This window comes from Mus caroli, unplaced genomic scaffold (assembly GCF_978045245.1).
Source record: "Mus caroli unplaced genomic scaffold, Mus_caroli_1 scaffold_4, whole genome shotgun sequence".
Classification (NCBI taxonomy): Eukaryota; Metazoa; Chordata; class Mammalia; order Rodentia; family Muridae; genus Mus; species Mus caroli.
In genome coordinates, this window is record NW_028227259.1 from 75323920 (window position 1) to 75347620 (window position 23701).

The 23701-nt window shown below is 43.9% G+C and overlaps 1 protein-coding gene across 6 annotated transcripts in view; it reads right to left on the reverse strand.

Moving 5' to 3' along the window:
- The window catches only part of Tec (tec protein tyrosine kinase), a 122591-nt gene that overhangs the window by 32428 nt on the left and 66462 nt on the right, over nucleotides 1-23701 (reverse strand). For 5 of the 6 annotated variants that reach the window (XR_015046939.1, XM_085836753.1, XM_085836751.1 and 2 more), the window contains 5 exons: nucleotides 9319-9423; nucleotides 6714-6795; nucleotides 5927-6055; nucleotides 3608-3648; nucleotides 1893-2065 (listed from right to left, as the gene is read on the reverse strand). Coding sequence is in view for 5 of the 6 variants with exons in the window: in XM_085836753.1 (XP_085692879.1) it covers nucleotides 1893-2065; nucleotides 3608-3648; nucleotides 5927-6055; nucleotides 6714-6795; nucleotides 9319-9423 (530 nt within the window). In the remaining variant the exon portion in view is untranslated. The remainder of the gene's footprint in view (nucleotides 1-1892; nucleotides 2066-3607; nucleotides 3649-5926; nucleotides 6056-6713; nucleotides 6796-9318; nucleotides 9424-23701) is intronic. The other variant, XM_085836755.1, reaches the window with a different exon arrangement.

The window sequence follows — 23701 nt, forward strand, 5'->3', positions numbered from 1 at the left end:
CTTTATAGTGTTTTATTTAGTACTGAACCTTTTAGTAAAAGCTTATCATAAACATGCACACGTGCACACATTTTTCCACACCGACAGAAGCCTAGAAGCAGTAACAGTATACTAACAAATAGAATCCCAGAATTCTACCTATTATCTATAAAACAGTTTCTGACTGAAAAGAGGCAGAATTCCCTTGAAATATCAAACTGCAGGTCTGGCGAGGAAAAATACAAGGTGAACTTGAGTTATTTTACTGAGCCAGAAAGGAAAGAAAAATTGCAGCAGCTACCACTGACCTAAGGAGCAGAATGATGGCTACTTTGGATCAAAACCTACATAAAAGAATCCACGAAGGTAAGAAAAACTACTGGGTACCACTGTGATCATCAGAGGAAGGCCAGTCATCAAGTCCTTCTGAAAAACGGTGAGAGCTCAGTATCAGCTTTATCTGCCTCTCCTGCAGGGCCTGATGCACTCATCTGCAAAGCAGGTCCTTGGAGGATGAAATGCTGGCTATGCCGGCAGAGTTAGGAAAGGCACCATTTTGTAACGCCTAGTCAAAGAGTGGCTCTAAACAGCAAACATTCGTGGATGCTAGCATCCAGAGGGAACACAGTAAGAGAACTTTACAGTGCATCTGTCAGGCCAGTTCCTGAACCACAAGCAAACTCAGTACCACCGACAACAGCACAGCTAGAGCTCATCTCTAAGGTGACCAAGCTTCTAACGCCAACCACCAGATTACCAAAAATGAGATGACACAGAGGTATGCCAAACATCCCAAGAAGCAGGCGGTCCACGTGAGATAGATGATGATGGTTCATTTGATAAGCTAAATAAACTCATCTTGTCAACAGATCAAAAATGAAAAGTGTAAAACAAAACAAAAAGACAAACAAACAAAAAGCCCACAGGAGACATCCAAGTCAGGTATGGGGGCACGTACCAATGGTCTCTTCCCTTAAGACTTAAATTACCTGTACAAGTAATGCTTACTGTATATACATATATATGTATCTTATATACATTTATACCTATATACACACTGACAGAGATAATGAAAAACTCAAATAACAAGTTGTTCCCTTATACTGTGAATATACAGAGAGAGAGAAATTAGAAGAAAGTTTCAATAAATTATTTCTTACAAAAAAAATGTAGCAAAATGTAGAGCGCTGTGTAGCATGTGCGATGATCCAAGTTTGATCCCAGCACGCACATACAAAGAAAGAAGGAGAGAAGGGGGAGGGGGAGGAAGCAAGGAGGAAGAAAGGGATAGAAGGAAGGGAGGGAGGAAGGGAGGGAAGAGAGAAAAGGAAGAGAAGGGGAAGAGGGGAGGGAAGTGAGAGGGAAGGAGAAAGAATGGAGGGAAGGGGAGGAGAAGGAGAGAGGGAAGACAACAATTTTAGTGAATGAGAACTAAGTATAATGTATTCAAACACCCAGAAGGAGGTAATTGATTAATTTGCATTTATGAAGTGATCACTAAGGATACATATATTTCAGAGTTGGTGAGATAGTTTAGTGGGTAAAGAAATCAGCCACTCAAATCAAACAACCTGAATTTAATCCCTGAAACCCAAGGCAAGGTTGACAGAGAACCAGCTCCACAAGCTACCCTTGAGTAGACCCTGGCATACAGGCAGACACAACACACACACACACACAGACACGTGCACACAGACACACAACACACAACACACACACAGACACACACACCAATAACAAAAATAAATTTAAATTTAAGTAAATTTTAGAATGCACCTCACGATGATGCAAATTCAGTTTGCTTGCACCAGTGGTCAGCGGGACTAAGTCTGTTCTAAGCAATTAGAGTGTTCACACTTCCCTCGGCACGTGACTCACACCCACCGAGAGTCACACACCACTGAGGCACTTACCCATGCTTATCTCTTGCTCTCCACCAATGGAGGTCATTCTTCTCCAGGATGATATACTCTTGGCCTCTCTCTAACCTGAGGTCATGTGCTTCCGTCGCTTGGAAATCATACATCGCTACAACGATTTCTTCAGTATTTTCTTCCTCTGGGGGAATTGGTGGAGGAGGCCTTCTCTATGCAGAGAGAGTCACATTGTCAAGTTCAGCTTCTATTTGAAAGGGATCATGAGGCACAGCCGTAAAGCACTACAGGAGTCACAAGTCACCCTAGAGGGAAGCCTCAGGTCTAGCCCTCCATGACAAGGCTGGTGCTGTTGGAATTTTTAAGAGTTAAAATTCAAGGGAGGAGCAAAGCCTGCCCATATATATATATGTATTTACAAGGATTTTGCTTGACAATTGCTTGTTTGGCCTCAGGTCAAGGATCATTTTCCAGAGAGAGAGGCAATGAGAACTTACAAGTAGGTACTAGGCAGACTGAAGGACCACACGTGGTGGGAGACGGGTGCATCATGGACTCTATTGCTAGATCTCCCACTCCGAGCAATGTGCATGTCCTTGTCCCTTCATTGTGTAAAGCACATGCTTAGGATCTTACAGGTTTCCTTATTTATTCTTCGTGATGCTACTATGAAATAAGTCCACAGCTGAAGCAAGCCACCCATAGTTACTCATAGGTCCTATCAGCTAAGGTCTTGACTGGGTCCAAATTACACATTACTGTACCATATCTCACTCCACAGGCATATCATTAAATTTCTAAAGCCACTCCTTTATTGTGCTGTGTTCTTAAGACAGACATATGCCTTTAAAATGTCACGCCTCCCAAATGACTCTGAAGCCAATCTACAGCCAAATGCCAGCAGGTAACAAATGATAAAACTGACCCCAACAACAAAAGCTAAAGAACTAAGCTGATAGTGCTAATATTAAGAACTATTCAAATGGGCTCCAGCACACCTGCTTCTCAGGTGGTCCTGGAAGAAAGCAGCACAGCATGGCTGAACATAGCATAGTCAATAAAGCACAGACCCATTCCAAACACAACTTAAAGATGAGTTAGGGGAGGTCCTGTTACTACGGTCTTGTTCCCCAATTGGTCCTTGACTTGTCAATAAAGAAGGCCAGGAGCCAATTGCTGGACGGAAGGTACAAGTGGGAATTCCAGGTCCCAAGAGGAAAAGGAGACACAGGGAAGGAGAAGAAGGCTTTTTCTGCCATGCTTTGGAATGAGAAAAGAGCAGCAGTCATGTAAGGTCTCCAGGCAGCTAGGGCCTTCAGTCTCCACCATGGGCCGGGGCCAGGAGATTGGCGGGGGATGGCTGATACAAGCCATTAAGTTTAGGGCAGGAGGAGAAAGGGAGATAATAATTGGTAAGGGCATGCCTTTGAGGCAAGAGATAGCTGAGCCCAGCAATTGTGCCTAACCAGCAACTAGTAATAAAGTTGTCTGTCTGTCCTTCATCTGTGGATTCTAGGATCTTAGGAGTGGGCTGGTAACGTTACCCCTCCAGGAGCAAAGGCTGCTAGGAAAGAGAAGCCAGGTCAGTGCCGGTAGCACAGATCCCTAAGCAGACCCCGGAGCTAAGCAGGATAGAATGAGAGTGAGCCAGGAGTGGGCTGGTAGCTTGGTTGTAGCTCCCAGGCTAAAGCAGGAGCATGTTTTTAAAACTACATGCAACAAAGACATGACATGTGAAAGCAGAGAGCACTCACCTTCTTTATTTCTGGCGCGGGAGGCAGGGTCTTTCTTATACCTGTAAATGCCAATAACTGTAGATCATGGTGGTGTCTCACAAGAACTGACAGAAGATACTAGTGTCTCGGAGAGTGAGCTGTCCACAGGGAGCCACTGTACCCAAATCCCCACCTACTCTAACATCAGGACCTCAGGATTGCCTCCACTGGATTATCTGGCCTCTTACTTCTCAATTCTCAATTCTCAAAGTGAATCGAAGGATAAACTGGAGCTGGGGTCTGACAGAGCGGGTGCTTAGCAGTATGAGGCCCTGGCTCAGTGTTTAGCATCATGGAAAAGCAGATGAATAAACACATATGCTGGTTATGGTGGTGTTCCCTTATCTGTGGCTTCACCTCCCACAGATTGAGTTGTACCAGCGTGAGAGCCATGGTATGAAAATACTAAATGAAGCAACTCCAGAGCTTGCATTTGCACTCTCCTGAGAAATGTGATAACAATCTCTACTTGTCTGCTCACACCCTCCCAGGCCATGAATCATCCCTTGGTCCAGCACATCCACACTGCATCCACTCTCTGCTCCATTAGTTACGTTACCATCTCGGCTCCCATATCAAATGTGGTGGGATCACGGCACATCAATCATTTTTAACTGATGACTCCGAAGGAAAGCTTAGCAATGCTGGCACTCACATACACCAAAGAGAAGCCACAAATAAAAATGGACCCTTGATCTGAAAAGCTGAAAGGTCTCAATAAGGAAATTTTTTTAAAAATCGCTGCTATTACTAAGATAACACAATAAGAAAGTGTGTTTAATAACTTTGATTGTGGCATGAGATTAGAGTTGTATTTTACTGACATGTATCGTAGTTAATCTCTTATTGGGTCCAAATCATAAATTACTTTATAGCTAGTATGTATGTGTATAGGTATTGAGAAAGAGTATATGTAACGTTCTATGCACTGGGGACAGATTCTCTGAAGATAAGGTGGTACCACTGTAAAGACAACAATGACAACAGTTCTTGAGTTTAGTGTGACACATGCTTACCCAGTTAGTGAACACAGATGAAGTTCTAGTCAAGGGGATGGGCCAATTTAGACCCTGTCCCCATAAAAACTTGTGGGCACCCTGGGTCCTCTCATCACTCCTTGACCAAAGGAGAAAGAGTGGCAGAGTTGGAAGAACCTCTACAGCCACCAGCAGAATCATGCCTGACAGATCTGGGCCAGCTGCTTGCCTCTGTAACTTTAACTAGCTGTAACTTCTCAGCCATGTCTACAGCAAGTCAGGCTGGTCTTTACCTAGGTATGTAATAACAGTCTGGAAGCCTGGGTCTCTCTTGTTTATGTGCTAGGTGAATGCCAGCATGACTACCCAGGAAGAGTCAGAGTGGAGGAACTCGGAATCAGGGCAACAGCCCTGAGGAGTGGCCACTATCTCCCTCCCCAGAAGTTGCATTGATGCAACACACATCTGGGAAAGAAAGAAAGAAAGAAAGAAAGAAAGAAAGAAAGAAAGAAAGAAAGAAAGAAAGAAAGAAAGAAAGGAAGGAAGGAAGGAAGGAAGGAAGGAAGGAAGGAAGGAAGGAAGGAAGGAAGGAAGGAAGAAAGAAAGAAAGAAAGAAAGAAAGAAAGAAAGAAAGAAAGAAAGAGAGAAAGAGAGAGAGAGAGGAAGGGAGGGAGGGAGGGAGGAAGGAAGGAAGGAAGGAAGGAAGGAAGGAAGGAAGGAAGGAAGGAAGGAAGAAAGAAAGAAAGAAAGAAAGAAAGAAAGAAAGAAAGAAAGAAAGAAAGAAAGAGGAAAAAAAAAGATGCAACACACATGGTAGCCACAATGCAGGGTGAGAAAGAAAGAAAGAAAGAAAGAAAGAAAGAAAGAAAGAAAGAAAGAAAGAAAGAAAGAAAGAAAGAAAAAGAAAAAAAAAGATGCAACACACATGGTAGCCACAATGCAGGGTGACCCCATAGGACATGCCATCCTCCTTGGTACTAGTAGCTTTTGGTCTCTGTGGTTTTCACTCATGACTCTCACGGTAAGGGTTTATAGGGGTCCTGGGTGCATCTGAGCCTGGGATTACAGGCATGCACTGCCACCTATGGTCCACACTTATAACAGATTCATTTTAACAGACCTCACTGTTGTAATTAAGCTCCCCAAAGAGGCCTCGCCTCTGCAAGGTCCCACTGCTACATAAACACCATCACTCTCAGAGGCTGTATCTGCCCTGGAGTGTCCTCCACTCCATCAGCATCAAAATCCCATCACTTCTCCCAACACCAAAAGCCCACTCATGCTGTGTACATCACAGCTAAAGAGTCAGATGAATACTTACTACTCTCAAAAAGATTGTACTTTTCACATCCCGGTGCTAGTTTTTCTGTTTGTCTACAACACTGGTAACTCCCATCTGCCCAGAATTTAGGATGGTATTTAATCATGATATTATTGTTGTTCTTTATTTCTGCAACGCACAGACACATGAGTGGTTAGTGGAATAAAACAAACAAAACTGTTGGTAAGTAACTGACGATCATCATTTCTTCCTTGACCAACATGCTTGGTATGAGAATGCCATTGTGATATCACATATTCAATATTCAGAGCAGCTAGATGGTTCTCTCTCTGTCCCCTCTTCCTCCCTCCCCCCCTTTTTTTTTGGAAACACTCATGTGAACAGAAGTGAATCACTGCTATTCGATGGTTGATTAATGCCCACTACCATTGTATTCCATCAAGTAAGGAGTATCGTGCAAGACAAACTGTCCATTTAAGCACTTTGTCAGGAATATGTGAGTCCATCCACAGCAAGTGTTTGACACAGGCAATTGCTTAGGAAACACAAATCCGGCTATCATAAAAGTCTATGTTTTATCACCTCCAACCACACTGTGCAATAAACAGAAGGTGCTTTTATGAGGAAAGGACATTCAACTAGTAAGAAAGAGGATTTTAAAAAGGGAAGCTGTCCTCAATGTGCTATCACTTACAAGGAGTGACTGTCCTTGGAGGGATACTCATTATAATTTATTATAAATGCAAGAGCTATGTTAGCAATGCTTCTGGGGGTTTTGTGTATGTGTGTGATATCCTAAAATTACATAAAATACACCAGTTTTTACCTTCTTTTAACTTCTTCACCCATCGGTCCCTGCTTTGTGGACTAGGTGCAAAAATATAAAGTGTGTTAGCATCATGAACAACCTAGAACAAAACAAAAGATGAAAGCAGTGATAACACTTAGACACAGCGCTTCCACGTATCAGCATCCCTGGTACTGCAGCATCAGTAAACTATTCTTGGATGGCTGTTAAACAATCCCAGTACTTCAGAAATAAAGTTTTCAAAGACACTGGATTCCAAAAGCACATCTATTTCTTAATTTCATCAGGTTGGATGTATGTTTTACAAAGGATTATGAAAAGTGTATTGCACGTGTGCCTACATTCATGCAAAGGCCAGAGGGCATCCATAGGTAATGTCTCTCAGGCACCATCTACTTAATTTATTTAGATAAGGTCTCTCACTGGGCTAGAACTTACCAAGTAGATTAGGCTGCCTGCCTCCACCTCCCTGTACTGAAATTACAAGCACACACCACCACACCTGGCTCTTTTTCTGTGGGTACTGAGCTATAACTCAGATCCTCAAGGAATTTACTGACTGCCTAGACCCAGGATTGTATCTTCACAGAGGAAAACTGGTACCAACAGCGATCAGGATGCTTCATTGATCTTAGCGTTTATTTCAACTTAACTGACTAATGTTCTGTGGATAAATTTAGTGCCGCAGGGCTTATTCGAATCCACTATTTTTCAAAATAATGTTCTGGATTCATTTCAGTATCACTTCTGTCATTTCCTTTGCCCCATTAATAGATACAAGAGCTGGCTTTAACAAGCTGAGTCTTTCAGTTCCAGACTATTAACTCAGCCTCACCATTGGGTCCTAGCCAAGACCCTACTGTAGCTGGCCTGGGCTGCTTTGTGGGTTCTTCTTTTTCCCACCCTTTATCCCCACCACCCTGTTTCACCCCCTAACACTAGATGGGAGAGAAAGAAGGAGAGAACAGAGAGAAAGAAATAAAGACCTTTCATCTAATTTCCTTGTTCTTTTTTCTTTGAGCACAATTACTAACAAACAGCAAACAACCCCCTGAACAACCAACAACTTCACCCATCAGGGTTCTAACCTTTAGAGACCCTGGGAAAATCTCCCATAATTCCAAACATCACACAATCAGAGGAAATGTCTGTAGCTGGCAAAACTACACCTCTGCTAAAGTGCGAGGCAAATCATAGTCAGCTGCTTCAAAGTAGCCTCATATCCCACACCTGAGATGAAAATGAAAACATATTCTTGTAATATTTGTATTTTTTAAAGAAACCAAACTTCCAGAATTCTCACCATACTACCTTACATTCCTGTATAACTTCAGCAGGCCCCATTCATACAGCAGGTACTAAAAGTAGTGTCTCCCAACCATGTCCCACCTAACTGTCCATTACCATTCTGTAGACGATGTAAAAAGTAAAGATTTCAACCCCTAAGCCCAGGCTTTCACGCATCAGGCATCTTTCAAAGGAGGTTCCTAGTGAATGATTAGTCTTCTTTTGTAATTTTATATTAATAATAAGCCTTGAAAAATTGCCTAGGATCCTATCACTGCTCAGAGACTTATCCCTAATGGTTAGTCACAAGGCAGACCTGACTGACTGAAACATAATGTGTTTCATTATAAACCTCCCTCTACCCAGACAATATCATCACAGTGAAAAACAAATCTCACTATCTCACTGGTCACAGCTGGTCCCGGCCCAGTTTGTCAGGTAAATCCTTCCCATTTGTTCAACAGCTACACTTTGGTGGGACTACCCAAGATAAAAGATGTGTCAAACATGAGCCTACTTCTAAGATATATCTGGAAATGCCATATTATAAGACAGAATGTGAGATACCGGAGACAACGTGCTGACGGACACTTGGAGAGATGGTTTCATATTTGCTACCTGGTTTCCACACCTTACTCAGGTTTGTCTGTGCAGCCAGCTCTGCACTGAACAATTGAAGAGTGAATTTTAAATAACCAGGAACGTCATTGGCAGGGATTGTCATTTTCTATCTGGAAAGAAAAGCTTGTGCTTGGACCATCCCAAAACTTACAGTATTGTTATAATAATAATCTGTTTAGTGTAATAATTTATTGACTCCCTAATTTGATCTAAACATGTAACAGATGCTTCCTGGCTTAAGCTGATAGCAGCCAGGATCTCCACCGATGGAGAAGATTTAGCTCTATCTATTACCTTAGTAACATGGGCCATTTTTGTATTTGTACAAGAACTTCTAGTAATACTGCCCTTTATCAGAATAATAAACATCTAATTTGCATCTCAGGCAGTTTGATATCTAGGATGATTCTAGGGTACCAGTCTCCTTCCTTCTACAAACCCCAGCTCATGTCATGCCTGTCCCATGAAAACCTCTAAGAGTCAGAAACTGGGCTGGTGAGATGGCTCAGTGGGTAAGAGCACCCGACTGCTCTTCCGAAGGTCCAGAGTTCAAATCCCAGCAACCACATGGTGGCTCACAACCATCTGTAACAAGTTCTGGCGCCCTCTTCTGGAGTGTCTGAAGACAGCTACAGTGTACAGTGTAATAAATAAATAAATCTTTAAAAAAAAAAAAAAAGAGTCAGAAACCCTGTTACGTTTGCAGCCAACTCACCTGGAATGGAAATTTATTTTGACAGGGAATGATAGCATCATCGTTCTTCACTATCTCCACACACTTGATTTTTGAAATGTCAATGACGCCCTTTCTGTATTTCTTCTGTGAGAAGAGAAGAAGAGGCGATGTGTCACGAGCAGAACACAGGACATAAGAAAACCATTTAATGGCCGACTGTAGTTAATGATAAAATTACTGACTCAGAAGATTACAACTTAGAGCAGGCAAGATTACACAAAGATAGCCCAGTTCGTAAAGGGCTTGCCTTCAAGTGTAAGGACTTGAGTTTGATGCCCCAGAAACCATGTAAAAACAGCCAGGCACAGGGAGATGTTTGGCATTCCAATGCCAAGGAGGGATCCAGTGGCCATGGTGAAGTGGGGAGAGATGGACAAGTTATTGAGAACAAAGCCATGCTCACACCTATGCGCTCGCACACGTGCGCACACATGCACACACCAATGGATACAGTATGATTTCTTTAATAATTATATAAATCACATCTCCCTTAACTCTTAAAATTGTTCAAAAATACTAACCTTGCGATGACTACAGTGGAAGGCATTAGACCCTTTCATTTCTAGTGGTGAACTTGCTCTGTCAGGAGCCACAACGGGACAAGCTAATAACTATCAGGTGCTTGTCCTGAGATGGCCTGCCTCAGATTATCATGTAATCTGCGATACATTCGCCCTTATTAAGCAAGGCTGAAAGGGATTCATTTTAGGAAAGATTCCTGCTATTAATATGCTTTTCCTGTTATTATTAAACATATATAACAATTACTAATTAATAGCAATCCTCTTTGGAGCAGATCTCTGCAGATCCACAAAGATGTACTGTCTTGTAGTGATGCTATATAGACAAATAGATGACTTCTTAAGTCAATGATTATCCTATAAGAATTCCTAAAATTATATCCGTGATCATTAATTTCTTTTATAGTAGGACTGCTATTAGGTCCTTTTCTGATAGCCAAAACTGCAATGAGAACTCTGTCAGTCTCCCAAGTGTCGCCAGTTAATTGCTCTTAGATGATAACCAGACTCTCTCCTACTCAGAGCACATTCCAAGAGGTTGTAAAACAATTAACCAAAGGTCATAAAAAGGGAACTAATGATTTATTATAGGTGCTAGGACAGAAGATAAATATTGACTGGGTTTATCTATACAAAACTTTACTAATAACTTAGTTATGGTTTTAAACCTTCAGTGAACCTGTGGAGCTGAGACAGGTAATGGATGTTTAGCTAGGTAATTACTCCTAATAGATATGCATGCCAACATTCTCTGTTGTAAACTTCTATTTTATTTATGACTTGATATTCTGTGTGAACTTTTGATGAACTTTTTAACATGTGATCATGTATTCTAAAAGATGTTTAAGGGCTGAGGACAAAGAGAAGAGTCAGAACTAAGGGACTGTGAAAGGGAGCTGAGCAGAGGAGAAGTTTTTAGACAGAACACTTTTTAGACAGAACTGAACTCAAGAAAAACTTAGAAGTACAGGCATAGCTTTGGGAGAAAAGGCATTGAGAGTTAAGTGCGTTGTTGTGACTTCAGAGCAGGAGGAGAGAACAAGATTAGAAGGAGAATGCAGAGTGGAATAACTCAGAAACTATAGGTAACATTAAAAAAAAAACTAAGAGAGCAATATGCAGAATGCAGAGGGAAATTAGAACAAAGGAGAATCTGCGGAGAGAAGAAGGAGCAGGCAGGCTTCTCCTTACCATGGGACAGAACAGATCCTTTTTTAATAGCAAGGCAGGCTTAGACTTATTAAAAGGAACAAAGATTTTTTTGTTTTTGTTTTTTTCTTACAAACGTGGGTTTAATTCACTTAGCATTAAAAGGGTAGAAGCTTTTTCTTTCTCTATGCAATAAAGATTGGAGCTCATTTTTCACCCAGGATGAGTGAGTTCTTTCTGCACCGGTGCTTGGTCTTTTGCTCCACATGCACATGTAAGCATGGATGTGTGTGTAAATATGTAACTGTGAGAATGTATGTATGTGTGTGTGTAAGTCTGTAATTGTGAGAACGCATGCAAGCTGGACCTAACTGGTTTGAATGGAAGTATATAAATGAGCATGCATGAATCTATATATGAATTTATGTGAGATTATGCATATTAGCTTATGTAAAAGTTTTTCCTTCTGCAAGTGTTATTCTCTTCTCCTGGTTCAACAGAAGTTTACTGCTCCAAACTTCCCCCTAGCCTGACAAGCAAGAGGCATCTGGACAATAGGGAAAAGTCTCTAGCAATTAATCCTTTACTTAATCTCCTGCTGTTTAGGATGAGGTGCTAAGTGCCTGAGACTGCAGTCTCTGACCCCAGAGGAGCACAGAAGGCAGGTCAGCTGCAATAGCATATCAACTTGGACTTAGATAAGTAAACTTTTTATTATACAGCAACCCTACATACCTCGTAAGACAAAGTCTTCCCCTCCGCTGACACTCTTCCCCTTTGCTGCCTCAAGGAGAACTGACAAGAAAGAATCCCCATGCCAGGGCTGCCCCCCCCCCCCGGCATCTGTCCTTTCTTCAACACACAAACCTCTGAAACAGAGACATCAACTCCCTTTCATTGCTGCCTTTCCCTCTAGAAACACCTTTGTTCGACCTCTTGACAATAATGTTCATTTAAAAAAAAAAATTAACCAAACACACAGAGCTCCAGTTACTGGGTCACTGACACCCTCCTGTGTTCCCCCTGTATGGAGATGCCTTCCTTGGGATGGGGAGTTCAGGATTAACTGATGGGAGGTGGACTGCCCATAAACACATGGCGCTCGACCTGAACAACAGTGTGAGAGGCTGGACGCCGCCCCTCCTGCCCCCCCACCCCCCGCCCCCAGCATCCTCCCAGTCTCCCTGCTCACTGCAAATCTGCCAGCAGTCCATCAGAACCCACCCACACCCTGGAGTACATTAACTTCACACCTGAAAATTCATTCCAGGGAAGAATCCGAAAGAATCCAAAGAAGCATGTGCAAGGGTCCAGGAGTGTGCATGCATGAAAAACTAACAACAAATACAGTATCCAGATAGAACGCATTTGCTACATAACACATCTGATACACAGCACACAAGATGTGCTCCAAAGACTAAGGGGAATATATATATATATATATATATATATATATATATATATATATAGTAATGCATTGAAGGAAGAGGAGAGAAAGACAAAATTGAATAGTCCTGGAATCAACCACTAAAAATTATTTTAAAATTAAAGGTCCATTTTAAGCCAGACCTGATGTCATAGTCCTGTATCCTAGCTACTCAGGTGGCTGAGGCAATAGGATCACAAGGTTCATGGACCGCTGGGGCTAGACAGAAAGTGGAAGGCTAACCTGGGCAACTAAGTGAGAAGCAGCGAGGAGGGGCACAGGAACACCAGTGTAGCCCAGTAGCAAAGCACTTGCCTGGCCTAGGCTAGGCCCGTAGTTCAATCCACAGTACAAAAATAAAAAGACAAAAAGAAAATGATTTTATCCACTGCTCGGCGGCCTCTCCCTTGGCCACGGTTCTGTCTCTATACTGTGCCCAAGAACACACATGACGTCTTCAAAAATAAGACTTCGCAATGCAAGCATAGTGGAGTATGACTTTACTCCCAGTATTCAGGAGGCAGAGACAAGCAGATCTCTGTTAGTTCTAGGCCAGCCTGATTTACTTAGTAAGTTCCAGGATAGTCAGGGCTACATAGTGAGACCCATCTCTGGGTGGGGGAGCAGGAGGGGATGACACTTCAAACCTGCTCTTGCTCATGGCCATCAGCAGCTTCTCCCCCACTAGCCTCATTTCTGTCACCCCACTAGTGTGTGTGTGTGTGTGCGTGCATGTGTGTGTGTGTTCTCATATATATTCTCAGTCAGTTGTTCATTACTCATCCTCTCCCTTCTTCCCTCTCCTTCTCTCCTTCTCTCCTTCCCTCCCCTCTACCTCCAGATATTCTAATCCATCTTCAGTTCTGTCCTTGGTCCCTTGCAAGTGGGCTACAGATGGCCTATCCTCTCCACACTTAGATGGGCCCTCACTGCTGCTCTCCAGTCTTTTTTGTGTCTGCTCCAGAGGCCACCAGCTCTGCACACGCATCCCCCCACCCTTGACATATTCCCTCAGAGGATAAGCTCTAACTGCTTTACAGAAAGGCCCATAGCCACTCCAGGTGCAGGCTCTGGGCATCTCCATTCTGCCTCTCAGCAGCACTCTAAGATCATAGCATTAACCTTAGATCTCTTCCTTTAACCCTGTGTCTAAGACAAGATGAAAAGGACACAGAGGCTGTAAGATGGCAACTGACATTTAAGCTCTGTGCTCACGGCATCCCATGAGGTAGGCCTGTTCTCCTCATTCTGTGGGTGATGAAACCACAGCTCACACATGTTGAAGACAGTCCCTGAGGGCCTCTAGTGCTGCTGAAGCCCTCTGGCCCCTGGCATGCCCCAGCTGCGAGGGGTGGGAGGACTATGGGGTCAAGTCCCAGGCTGGACAGTTCGGATGTGGAGCATGGAAGTTCTCCAGGCCTGATTCAAATTCAAGGTCAACCTGGTCTACATGGTTAGTTACCGGACAGCCAGGGCTACAAAGAGAGACAAGCCGTGGAGTTGTTCTCTTCCAAGTATTTGCTTCTCTTTACAGACATCTAAATCAAGCCCCTGCCTGTGGACTAGCCTACTGCCTTCAGCCTTCTCCTTCCTTTTTGAGAGAAGAGTTGAATGTTCAGCCTACACTTCCTTCCCATCCACTCTCCTAACCACTCGCAACCTTCAACCCCCGCAGTCGGCTCAAGGCAACCTCGAAAAAAGGTCAGCAGTGACCAAGTTTGGCGGAATTGCTAGCCTGCCTTGCCTTCTGACCAAAGAGCATCGACACTGTTCTATGGCAGCTTTGCCTCTGGGCCATCCCAATGTTGCTTCTCTCCTTTCCCCTTGGTTTCTCAATCCGCTGTCTGCCTTGGGTCAATAATAGCATCAAGAGAAAAAAAAATCTCAAGACAAAGGAGGGCAGTGGTGGCACACACCGTTGATCCCATCACTTTGAAGGCCGAGGCATGCAGACTTCTGTGAGTTCAAGGCCAGCCTGGTCTACAGAGTGAATGCCAGGACAGTCAGGGTTACAGAGAGAAACTGTCTCGAAACACTAATAACAAAAAGATATTCAGAACTGTGGCTTCTGTGTCAGAGGTGGAATGACAGAGACAGAGAGACCCCAGCAGAATAAACAAGCCAGGCAAGGAAAAAAATCACATTCCTACATCACTCCCCATCTGAAAAGTGGGACTAATAACAGTATCAATCCCATAGGCATGGAATGAGGGTTAAATGAGCTAAGACCGCAGAAGTGCTTAAAAGGATGTCCGGCTCAAAGAAACAGACTCTGGATTATTTTCTAAATAAAAACTCAAAAGCAGACCAGAGTGACTAAGGACAGCTTAAGGCAGGATGGAAGGGTGACCAGGGGCCTGGTACCCGATGTCTGGTCAGGCAGCGTTTCCCATCGTGCTCCTCAGGCCTGCACTCACTAACAGGTAGAAGAAATTGCAACAGCATCGTCCTTCTATTACCAAGTCATGTGTGTTTGTTGTAGAAAGCTGAGAAACAGCACAGAAATCCTGTGAGACCTCATCCCTCACCCTCAGAGGCAATGGCTTTAAGCCAGGGTGCTGTTTACCCCATCTTTGCTCAGTCCTTGGGGGACTATTCTCACTGGTCCTGCAGCAGGAAGGCGTGGCCTATCTCCAAAATGCCTACCTCAAATCACTTCAGCCATGGCTACCACAGGCCAGTGTCATAGTTAGGTCATTACCTCCAGGGAAACGGGATGACTCTGATACTGGGATAACTGATACACACCCTCTACAAACATTTCCTAATGTGCTAATTAGTATTTGAACTTTCGGCTCCAAAGAGCTTCCAGTAGCATCGTCAGTGATAGTAGAGAGACAGTGGTCGACAGAGCCACTGTGAGGGCCTAAGGACCATCACTCGGGAAAAGCCCCGAATCCACGGAAAAGAGTTTCAGGATAAGTCAGGGTGAAGCCAAGTTAACGAAGTTTGCAGAGAGGAGTTAATACGAGCTAATACGAGTTAATACGAGAGACGATGAGCACTTACACCGTAAGCTGAGGAGCTGGGGAGGAGCGGGAGGGAGAGCACGCCAGAGTGTGTCTCTTCAGAGGGTTTCCCTTGAGTTTCTAGCGGGCAGCAGATAGAGACTAGCAGCCCTCTGCTAATCTGTCCTCCTTCCCATGGGATGCAGCCTCTTGAAGAGCCCAAGGCAAGTGGACTGGTCAGGGAGAAAGGACACACCCAGACAGACAGATAAGGCAGATCACCCTGGCAAGCGGCACAGATGTCGCAGCCTGATTGCCCTCTCACCAGACTTTGTGTCTTAGTTGCACTGCTCAAAGGATATGTTTTACAGGCTTCAAAGATAAATCAAAGGTTTAAAGCCTAGCAGTGGTGGTGCACGCCTTTAATCCCAGCACTCGGGAAGTAGAGGAAATTGGATGTCTGAGTTTGAGGCCAGCCTAGTCTACAGAGCAAGTTCCAGGACAGCCAAGAGAACCTTTTTTTTTTTTTTTTTTTTTTTTTTTTTAAACAAAACAAAACAAACAACAAAAAAAACCCACAAAGTTTTATACTTAAATTAAGAAAATATCAAATGAGCTGTTCTATGTAATTTTCTTAAAGAAATTGCTTTTATCAGTGAAATGGTTTTAGGGATGAGAGAGGAGTACTAATGAAGTTAAGATCAAGGTCAAAGACATTTTGACTCTAAGTAAGCCATGTTCATCTGTTGTTTCGAACACCCCTGCATGAATGGCCCTTAGGGGGCGATTATTTCTGCAAGCTATCTTGATTTTATCTGTTGTGCTGAAATTTCTTGGACACTCAGCCAGCAGGAAATGACTCCAAAATGAGGGGCCTCTTTCTCTTTCCAGGACCCCTCAATTATTCCTATTCATTTTTTTCTATCCTGTGTCACAGCTGGAAGTTTGAAGGGCTGGAGAAGTGGCTCAGCAGCTAAGGCTGCTTGCTGGTTCCCACCACCCACAGGGGTCAGCTTCCAGTAGCCTGAAACTCCAGCTTCAAGAGGATCTCTGCTGGCCTCTCGGGACACCCGCACTCGCACACACACATTTGTGTTGTCCCGTATTTGCCTTATTCAGCCAGTCCCAGGGCTGTGTGTTGAAGTCTCGGGGCTGGGAGAGAGGGCGGAGGGTCTGTGGAAACCGTCATCGAAGGAATGCTTCGGGCGGAAGGGGAGGATGGTTCCTAATCGGGGAATGAGAAAGCCAGGAAGTGGATGGAGGAGAAACTGGCTTCTAAGGAAGTAGCTTTCTCTGTAGAGAAAGCAAGGAAGGTAACAGGCTGCAAAAACGACAGAGCTCTGAGAGCACTTGGGGAACTGAAACCAAAGCACAGTGGCTAAACACAGGGGTGGATCAGGAGTATAGGAAATGACACAAAGAAAGGCTGTTTGAGGCCAGATTAGGCAATGCTCACATATAAGGCTGAGGAATTGGGGTCTCTCCTGAGCAAGTCTCAATGGTTAGCAAGTAGTGAGATAGATTGATAGATAGACAGACAGACAGATAGATGATAGGTATAGATATAGATCAATCACAAGGCATATATTTGAAAAAGTAATTATTGTTGGGGACACACCACCCATCAAACCATTTACCACTCTTCCCACCATATCCCAGTGCTCCTAGTCTTTGTCCGAAGCTCTGTGCCTGGCTCACCCTGGGCATCACTGCTACACGCCTCCATTAGAACCTCATTATATCTCACCTGAAGTACATAGCCCTGCTGGCGTCCCGGACAGCACCCACATTCTTCACGCGGCAGTTAATAATTATTAGCTGTTACTGTGGCACTGGGGAGTCAGGTCACAGCCTTGTGCATGAACAATGATAGACGGTTTGGGGTTTGAGTGTCACCATGAGCTATGACAGGTAAAACCAAAGGATAATCAGGCCAGAGCATGCCAATGCTGCCACTACTGAACTAGCAGCTGGGCTGTTTGGAAGGACCTGGAAGTTCTCAGGACCACCCTCTGTATAGATACAGATTTCTGCTCTTTCCCGGTGCATGTGGAGTAGACATGGCGTAACTTGGTGTAAGAGCCAAAGTTACCTTGTTTTAATTACTGTGCCTAAGAGATCCACAAAACAAAAATGCCTCTTAGCATTTGATGCAATGTTGATGCAATGTTCCCAGCAGCCTCAAGTTCCTGCCACCATGATGGATGGATGCATGCATGCTAGCAATGAGCCAAATACACCTTTCCTTCCTCAAGCTGCTCTTGTCTGGCATTCCCACAAGAAGGAGTAGAGTAAAGCAACAGCAGGGTGAACTCTGTTCTTGAGATTCCACCTGCTCATCCACAGAAATGAGGGACATGGTCTACTAAAAGTCTCAAATGAGCACCAAAGGCCCATTCATACGGGTAACTTTTTCCTCTTCCACCTGTGCACAATTCAGAGAACAAGTCCCAAGGGTGGCAGGTGCCATTACTCAGGGAGAGGCAGGAAAATCCTGGGTGGCTATGACATGTTCCTGTGTCCACTGAAAATAATTTGATAGGAACTCTTCCAGGATCGGGAGACCTAGAATGAATAAAACCAAAGTTTTTTCCTATTTGATGGTTGATGGCTTCTCTTTAATAAGAGTGAGATTCTAGAGTCAAGCAAAGAATGACAAAACCTAACATTCTAATAAGGGTGCTTTCCATCTGACACAGTTCTGCCATTCTTTAAAGAAAAATAAAAGCCTTAATATCAACAAACAACTTCGTGGTTACACGTAAGAGTGGCTTAGGTATGAAGATTATGGTTTTAAATATGGTTCCTATCACTGCTCGGACAATTAGGCGAGATCAAGTTAATATTCAGAGGAAAAAAAAACCACGATTTTGAAAATCTCAAGGCAAAACTTTCATTTCCATTCCTAAAATCACAGAATAATATTCATGTAAGACTGTGCCAATGTGCCGGGTGTGGTGGCTCACGCCTTGAATCCCAGCACTTGGGAGGCAGAGGCAGGCCAATTTCTGAGTTTGAGGCCAGCCTGGTCTACGGAGTGAGTTCCACAACAGCCGGGACTACACAGAGAAACCCTGTCTCGAAAATTAAAAAAAAAAAAAAAAAGACTGTGCCAATGCAGGCAATTACAGTTCCTAGAAATATGTGTTACTGCACCTAACAGTCCCATTAAAATCCTCCCAGATCCAGTAAATGCAGTCAGGATATTCCCCTGCCTCTGCTATGGTGCTCACTGCTGACCAGAACAGAACACCTCACTGGTCAGCAGCAGAAAAAGACAGGCCCAGGCATCTCTGGATTCAGTTTCTATAGTTCACACTGACAGGAAGCATTTTGCTTCTGTGATGGGGATGTCTGTCTGTCTGTCTATCTCCATGTGATCTGTATTTTTTTTTTCTTCCTAACACTTCATATCTTTGTGAGAGTAGAAATAATTAGAATCATGATTCAACTCTCCCACTGGATTAAGCGTGTGCCTGGCGTTTGAGGACTGTGTGAGCACCAGAGATAACTAGCAACTGAGACAGGAGTCTAGCCCCGGGGCTTTTGCATGGAAATGAAATGCACAGCATAGAAGACACAGTCCTGGGACTCAATCAACATTCCCACCACAGCCAGTGGTTAGTGTGATGAGAAATGACAGCCCTTGCGTTACCTACAGTGTTACCCTGGGCTTGCCCCAGGCCTAGGTTGCGTTACCCTACAGCGTTACCCTGGGCTTGCCCCAGGCCTAGGTTGCTAGACAGGTCCAAGTTGGGAAGCTTACGACTTGTTGAGAACTGTGCCTCTATAGTGCCCATACCTGGGAAGTTCCTCCACGAAGGGAACACAGACACAGGGGCATGCAGGTAAGTGTAGACTGCAAACATGAACTATTTGAAACTGAACCAAGCCAGAGAGAGCACTGCAAAGGCAGAGCCTTAACCAGCCCTTCAAAGAAGCTGTCCTGAGAGTTATGCTGTTCTCTTGCTATCTGCATGGTTCTCTAGCTTTAAAATACTAAACTGCTGGGTCTGAGGAGACAGCTTGGCGAGTGAAGTGCTTACTGTCACACACTAGGACATGAGTTCGGGTCCCCCCCCTCAAACATATGGTAAAACTGGCTGTGTTGGTTTGAATGAGAATGCCTCTCACCGGCTCATATGTTTAAATGCTTCACCCCCACTGGGTAGAACTGTATGGGAAGGATGGGGAGGTGTGGTCTCGTTAGAGATGTGTCACTGAGTGTGGACTTTGAGGTTATAAAATTCACACCATCTCCTCGTGTCTGTGGATCAGACGTAAGCTCTCAGCTTCTGCCCCAGCACCATGCCTACCTGTCTGCTGCCATGTTTCCCACCATGATAATCATGGACTCAAACCACCTGAGACTGTAAGCCCCCATACTGTTAATACCTATAATAATATCCTTTCAATTCATGTTGAAAAATTCAATTTACAGTATTTTTTTTTGGTAACATACCCTATCACTAGGACACATTGTATAGATAAAGTTATTTGTAAACCAATTTCTTCCTCAGCCTGGATACGTGATGGCACCAAGGAAGTTCCATTGGTATAGTTAGGAATACAGAGCTAGTGCTGTGCCTTTGCTTAAACTGGATACCCTGTGTCTTGTGGAACTTGTATTCTGAAGGCTCTGGAGTAGAGATGATGTGAATGCCATACAGTAAGGACCTGAGGGTTTGAGGCCAGGACAGGGAACAGGCAGGAGAGTATGCTATGTGCTGCTTACTGTGTACAAAGGGGTTTACTATACAAGTTTACTATACAAGTCCACTCTCAAGTTTGAAATATGCCATAATAAAAGGTTAAAATGCTTATCAAAAACTTAAAACTTGAAAAGTATTTTAATAAATGCTTACCAAAATGTTAAATGGTCAAAATTGTCAGAAACACAGTTTAGATAATTTTTCCATGGGAATACAGAAAGGGTCTATAATCAATGGACAGAACTGAGACATGGGCACATTCCTTTAACTGCTACTACCAAAAGCACTGGCTGTTCTTAGGCACTGTGGACTCAAAACAGGAATTGAGCTTTGGAGACCCAACAATCCTGATATCTACATGACACCTCTCAAAAGTCAAGTGCACACAGCAACCTACATTCACCATTCAGTTCAAAGTTCTCCACTGTTAATCAAAGAGCTATGGACCCTACCGAAGTGATGGCAGGTTTAGCATCTGCCTGTCGATTTCAGCACAGAGGCTGAAATAAACCACCTAGGGGTGAATCAAGCTGGGGGATCCCATGGAAAACCATCTAGAGTAGAAAGGGTTCCTAGAGGCGCTCACTCCAGGATACATGGCTACTCTCTTCACCCACCGACTCTCACAGCTGAGGTGCGCGTGAACTCTTCATCCCCACTTAGCTTGCTCGATAGTGTAGTTAACTCTTAGCTCCATATTGCAGAACATCTGCCCATTCTCAAAAAAGTCTCTCAGCACCATCCACTGCCAAAGTGCCCTGAGGATGACGACACACAGTGGCAGCATTTTGCTGTCTGCTCCTCTCACCTCTGCACTTGTGAGTGGAGCATGGGTACCACACAACACACCCAGACAGCAACTGCCTTGGATGGCTTCAAGAAATTACGTAGGTTATTCTCATGAAATCACTGAACAAATCTGAAACCTCCATTCTACCAAATGCCAGCTTTTAAGTGATCTCCTAGAGAATAGGCTTCTCTTGCTAATTCGCCAAGAGGTTAGTAGGTCACGTTATCACAGACCGCCCTGTTTTTAGGACAAAAATGATCCAATACTGGTTATTTCAAATGATTCTGCTCAGTACAGTTTGAACCTGCCCATCTACCACAAGCAGCCTGCACACCTACCACTGTGGCTGTTCCTATCTGTGTGACCTTCAGTTGAGTACCTACTATCTGTGCTGGACTGAACAGGTAACAGGCAGAGGCATGTGTGGTGTGGCCACCACTAGCTCCCAACAAAGTGCAATGATATCTGGTGTTGACCTAGGAAAACGTTTGAATCTGATTAGCTTTAATTAGCTAGGTTCACCTAACGAACCTAGACTAGGGATAATCATTTTACATTAGAGGCAATTTTGATTGCCAAGATGATTACATGGCTTATGGAGATTATGATTATAAACATCATGATTTATAAAATGTTTTGTCATGAAAGGAAGGGGGTTCACACTGAGTGTCCACTTCTAAATCAAAGTTACATGCTTCTTGGGAAGGACAATAAACAGGGATTAACAGTTGAATCCCTTTACACTACCTGCTCTCTCTCCTACATCTTCTTCCTTCCAGCTTCATTACCGAACATTTATACAGCTTCTACTGGTAAGATACAGGGAACTGTTAACCAGACAACCAAGGATGAAGAACTTCTATAGTGGAGTGGGATATAGCAGTGGGACCCAGGAAGAGGTTCATTGGTGAGGGGACAGATCAGAGAAATCCTCATGAGGGAGACACTTCCCTGAATCAGACCTTGAATCCCAGATAAGAGTTTCCCCAAAAAAGAAAAGAAGAAAGACTGTGAGTGGCACAAAGCATGGGGAGTTGGAGAGATGTCGTTTCCAAGATGCTCTGCCAGGACTAGAAACTGTAAGTATCCGAGTGACTGATACATTAAGATGCATCAAAGTAAAGCTGAGGATATCAGTTGGTGATGTGCTTGCTTTATAAGTAACAGGGCCTTAGTTTGATCTCCAGAACCCTACACACACACACACACACACACACACACACACACACACATATACACACACACACACACACACACATACACACACACACACACACACACACGAAAAATAAAGAAATGAGTGCTTGTAACTGGGGAGCTGAAGGGGGAAGTGACCAGCGTCTGGACTCATCTTGAACAACTGATCCAAGCTCCCTGTACCTCTTCCCCTAGCTATAAAATGCGATGAGTAACAGCATCAAGAACTCTGTTGGCTTGTACTAAGAGTTTAAACTGTCAAGTCCTGTAGCATTAGGGGAAAAGCTGTGCTGAGGTTTGGTCTGCTGCTAGGTATTGTAATGCTACCAAAGGTCTAGACCTATGAGTAACTTCTCATGTGTACAAGCTTTTGTGCAAAACTTTTTTCCCTGATTTAAAACTACTAGTTAAATAAAATTGGCTACAGCCGATTACTAGAGGGATTAGAGGTAGGTGGGTTTAGAGTGACCTGGTTGGAAGAGGAGAGACCGGGGGAGAAGGAGGAAGGAGGACAGAGGAAGCCGCCATGGGGGAAGATGGACCATGAGCACGTGGCCAGGAGAAACAGCAAGTATTTTGGGGTACACTGCTGAGGAGGTAGCCAGGTCAGCAGCTAGAAGACTAGATTAGGGGTTACTCCCTAGTAATTGTCAAAGCCAAATAAAATAACCATAGTCTGAGTCTCATTTGTTTGTAAACTACTTGGGATAAGCTTAAATTGGTTTTATTACAGGAATACGGCAAGTGCTACCTTAAGTTAGCTACTAATACTCTAAAACCACAGGAGGCCTAGGAAAGGCGCAGCACCGGCTCCTAGACATAAGATAAGGAAAGACTCACTCACTGCAACCTTCAAGACTCCAGTAAGACTCATGGAAGGACAGGTATCAAACATCAGCTGCCTTACCAAATAAAATGAAATGAGAGTTCAGCTTGGGACATGGGGGATAAAGTAAGCTCTCTAAGATTTTAAGAGGAAAGAGAAATGACCACTGTCCACCAACATCTGTTCTTTTCTTCCTCCTCCTCCTCCTCCTCTTCCTTCTTCTTTTGTTTTGTTTTTCTAACACAGGGTCTAGCTATAAAGTCCTGACTGCCCTGAAACTCTGTAGATCAGGCTAGACTCGAACTCACAGCAATCCTCCTGCATCTGTTTCCCAAGTTCTGGGATGGTAGGCCTGTGCCATCCTGTCTGGCTTCAACATCTGTTGTTTTCAACCAGTTTACCTTGACTTCCTTGGGTTTTGCAAATCTTCTCTAAAAAAGATGACTGACGGTTCATGTGACTGGGCTATTTTTAGCCTTTGAACTATTTAAGCTGTCTCACTTACAGCTTGAAACCAGAGCAGTGGACTGACTCACCCAGAGGCCAGAAGCACTCTGGGAACAAAAGCAGGGGACACCTTTGGCTAAAGCTTCTCCTCTTCACTCAAGCAGTAAGAGTTCAAAGGCACACACATACCACTCAGGCAGGCTCTAAGATGGCCTCGGATGCTAGCAAATAGCAGTATTAGTGCACATTAGACTCCTGTGCAAATGCACAATTTGGCCAGCCAAAGGGGATCAGAGACTTATCCAGGGGTAACACAGTGATAGAGCATAGAGCAGTGATTCTCAAC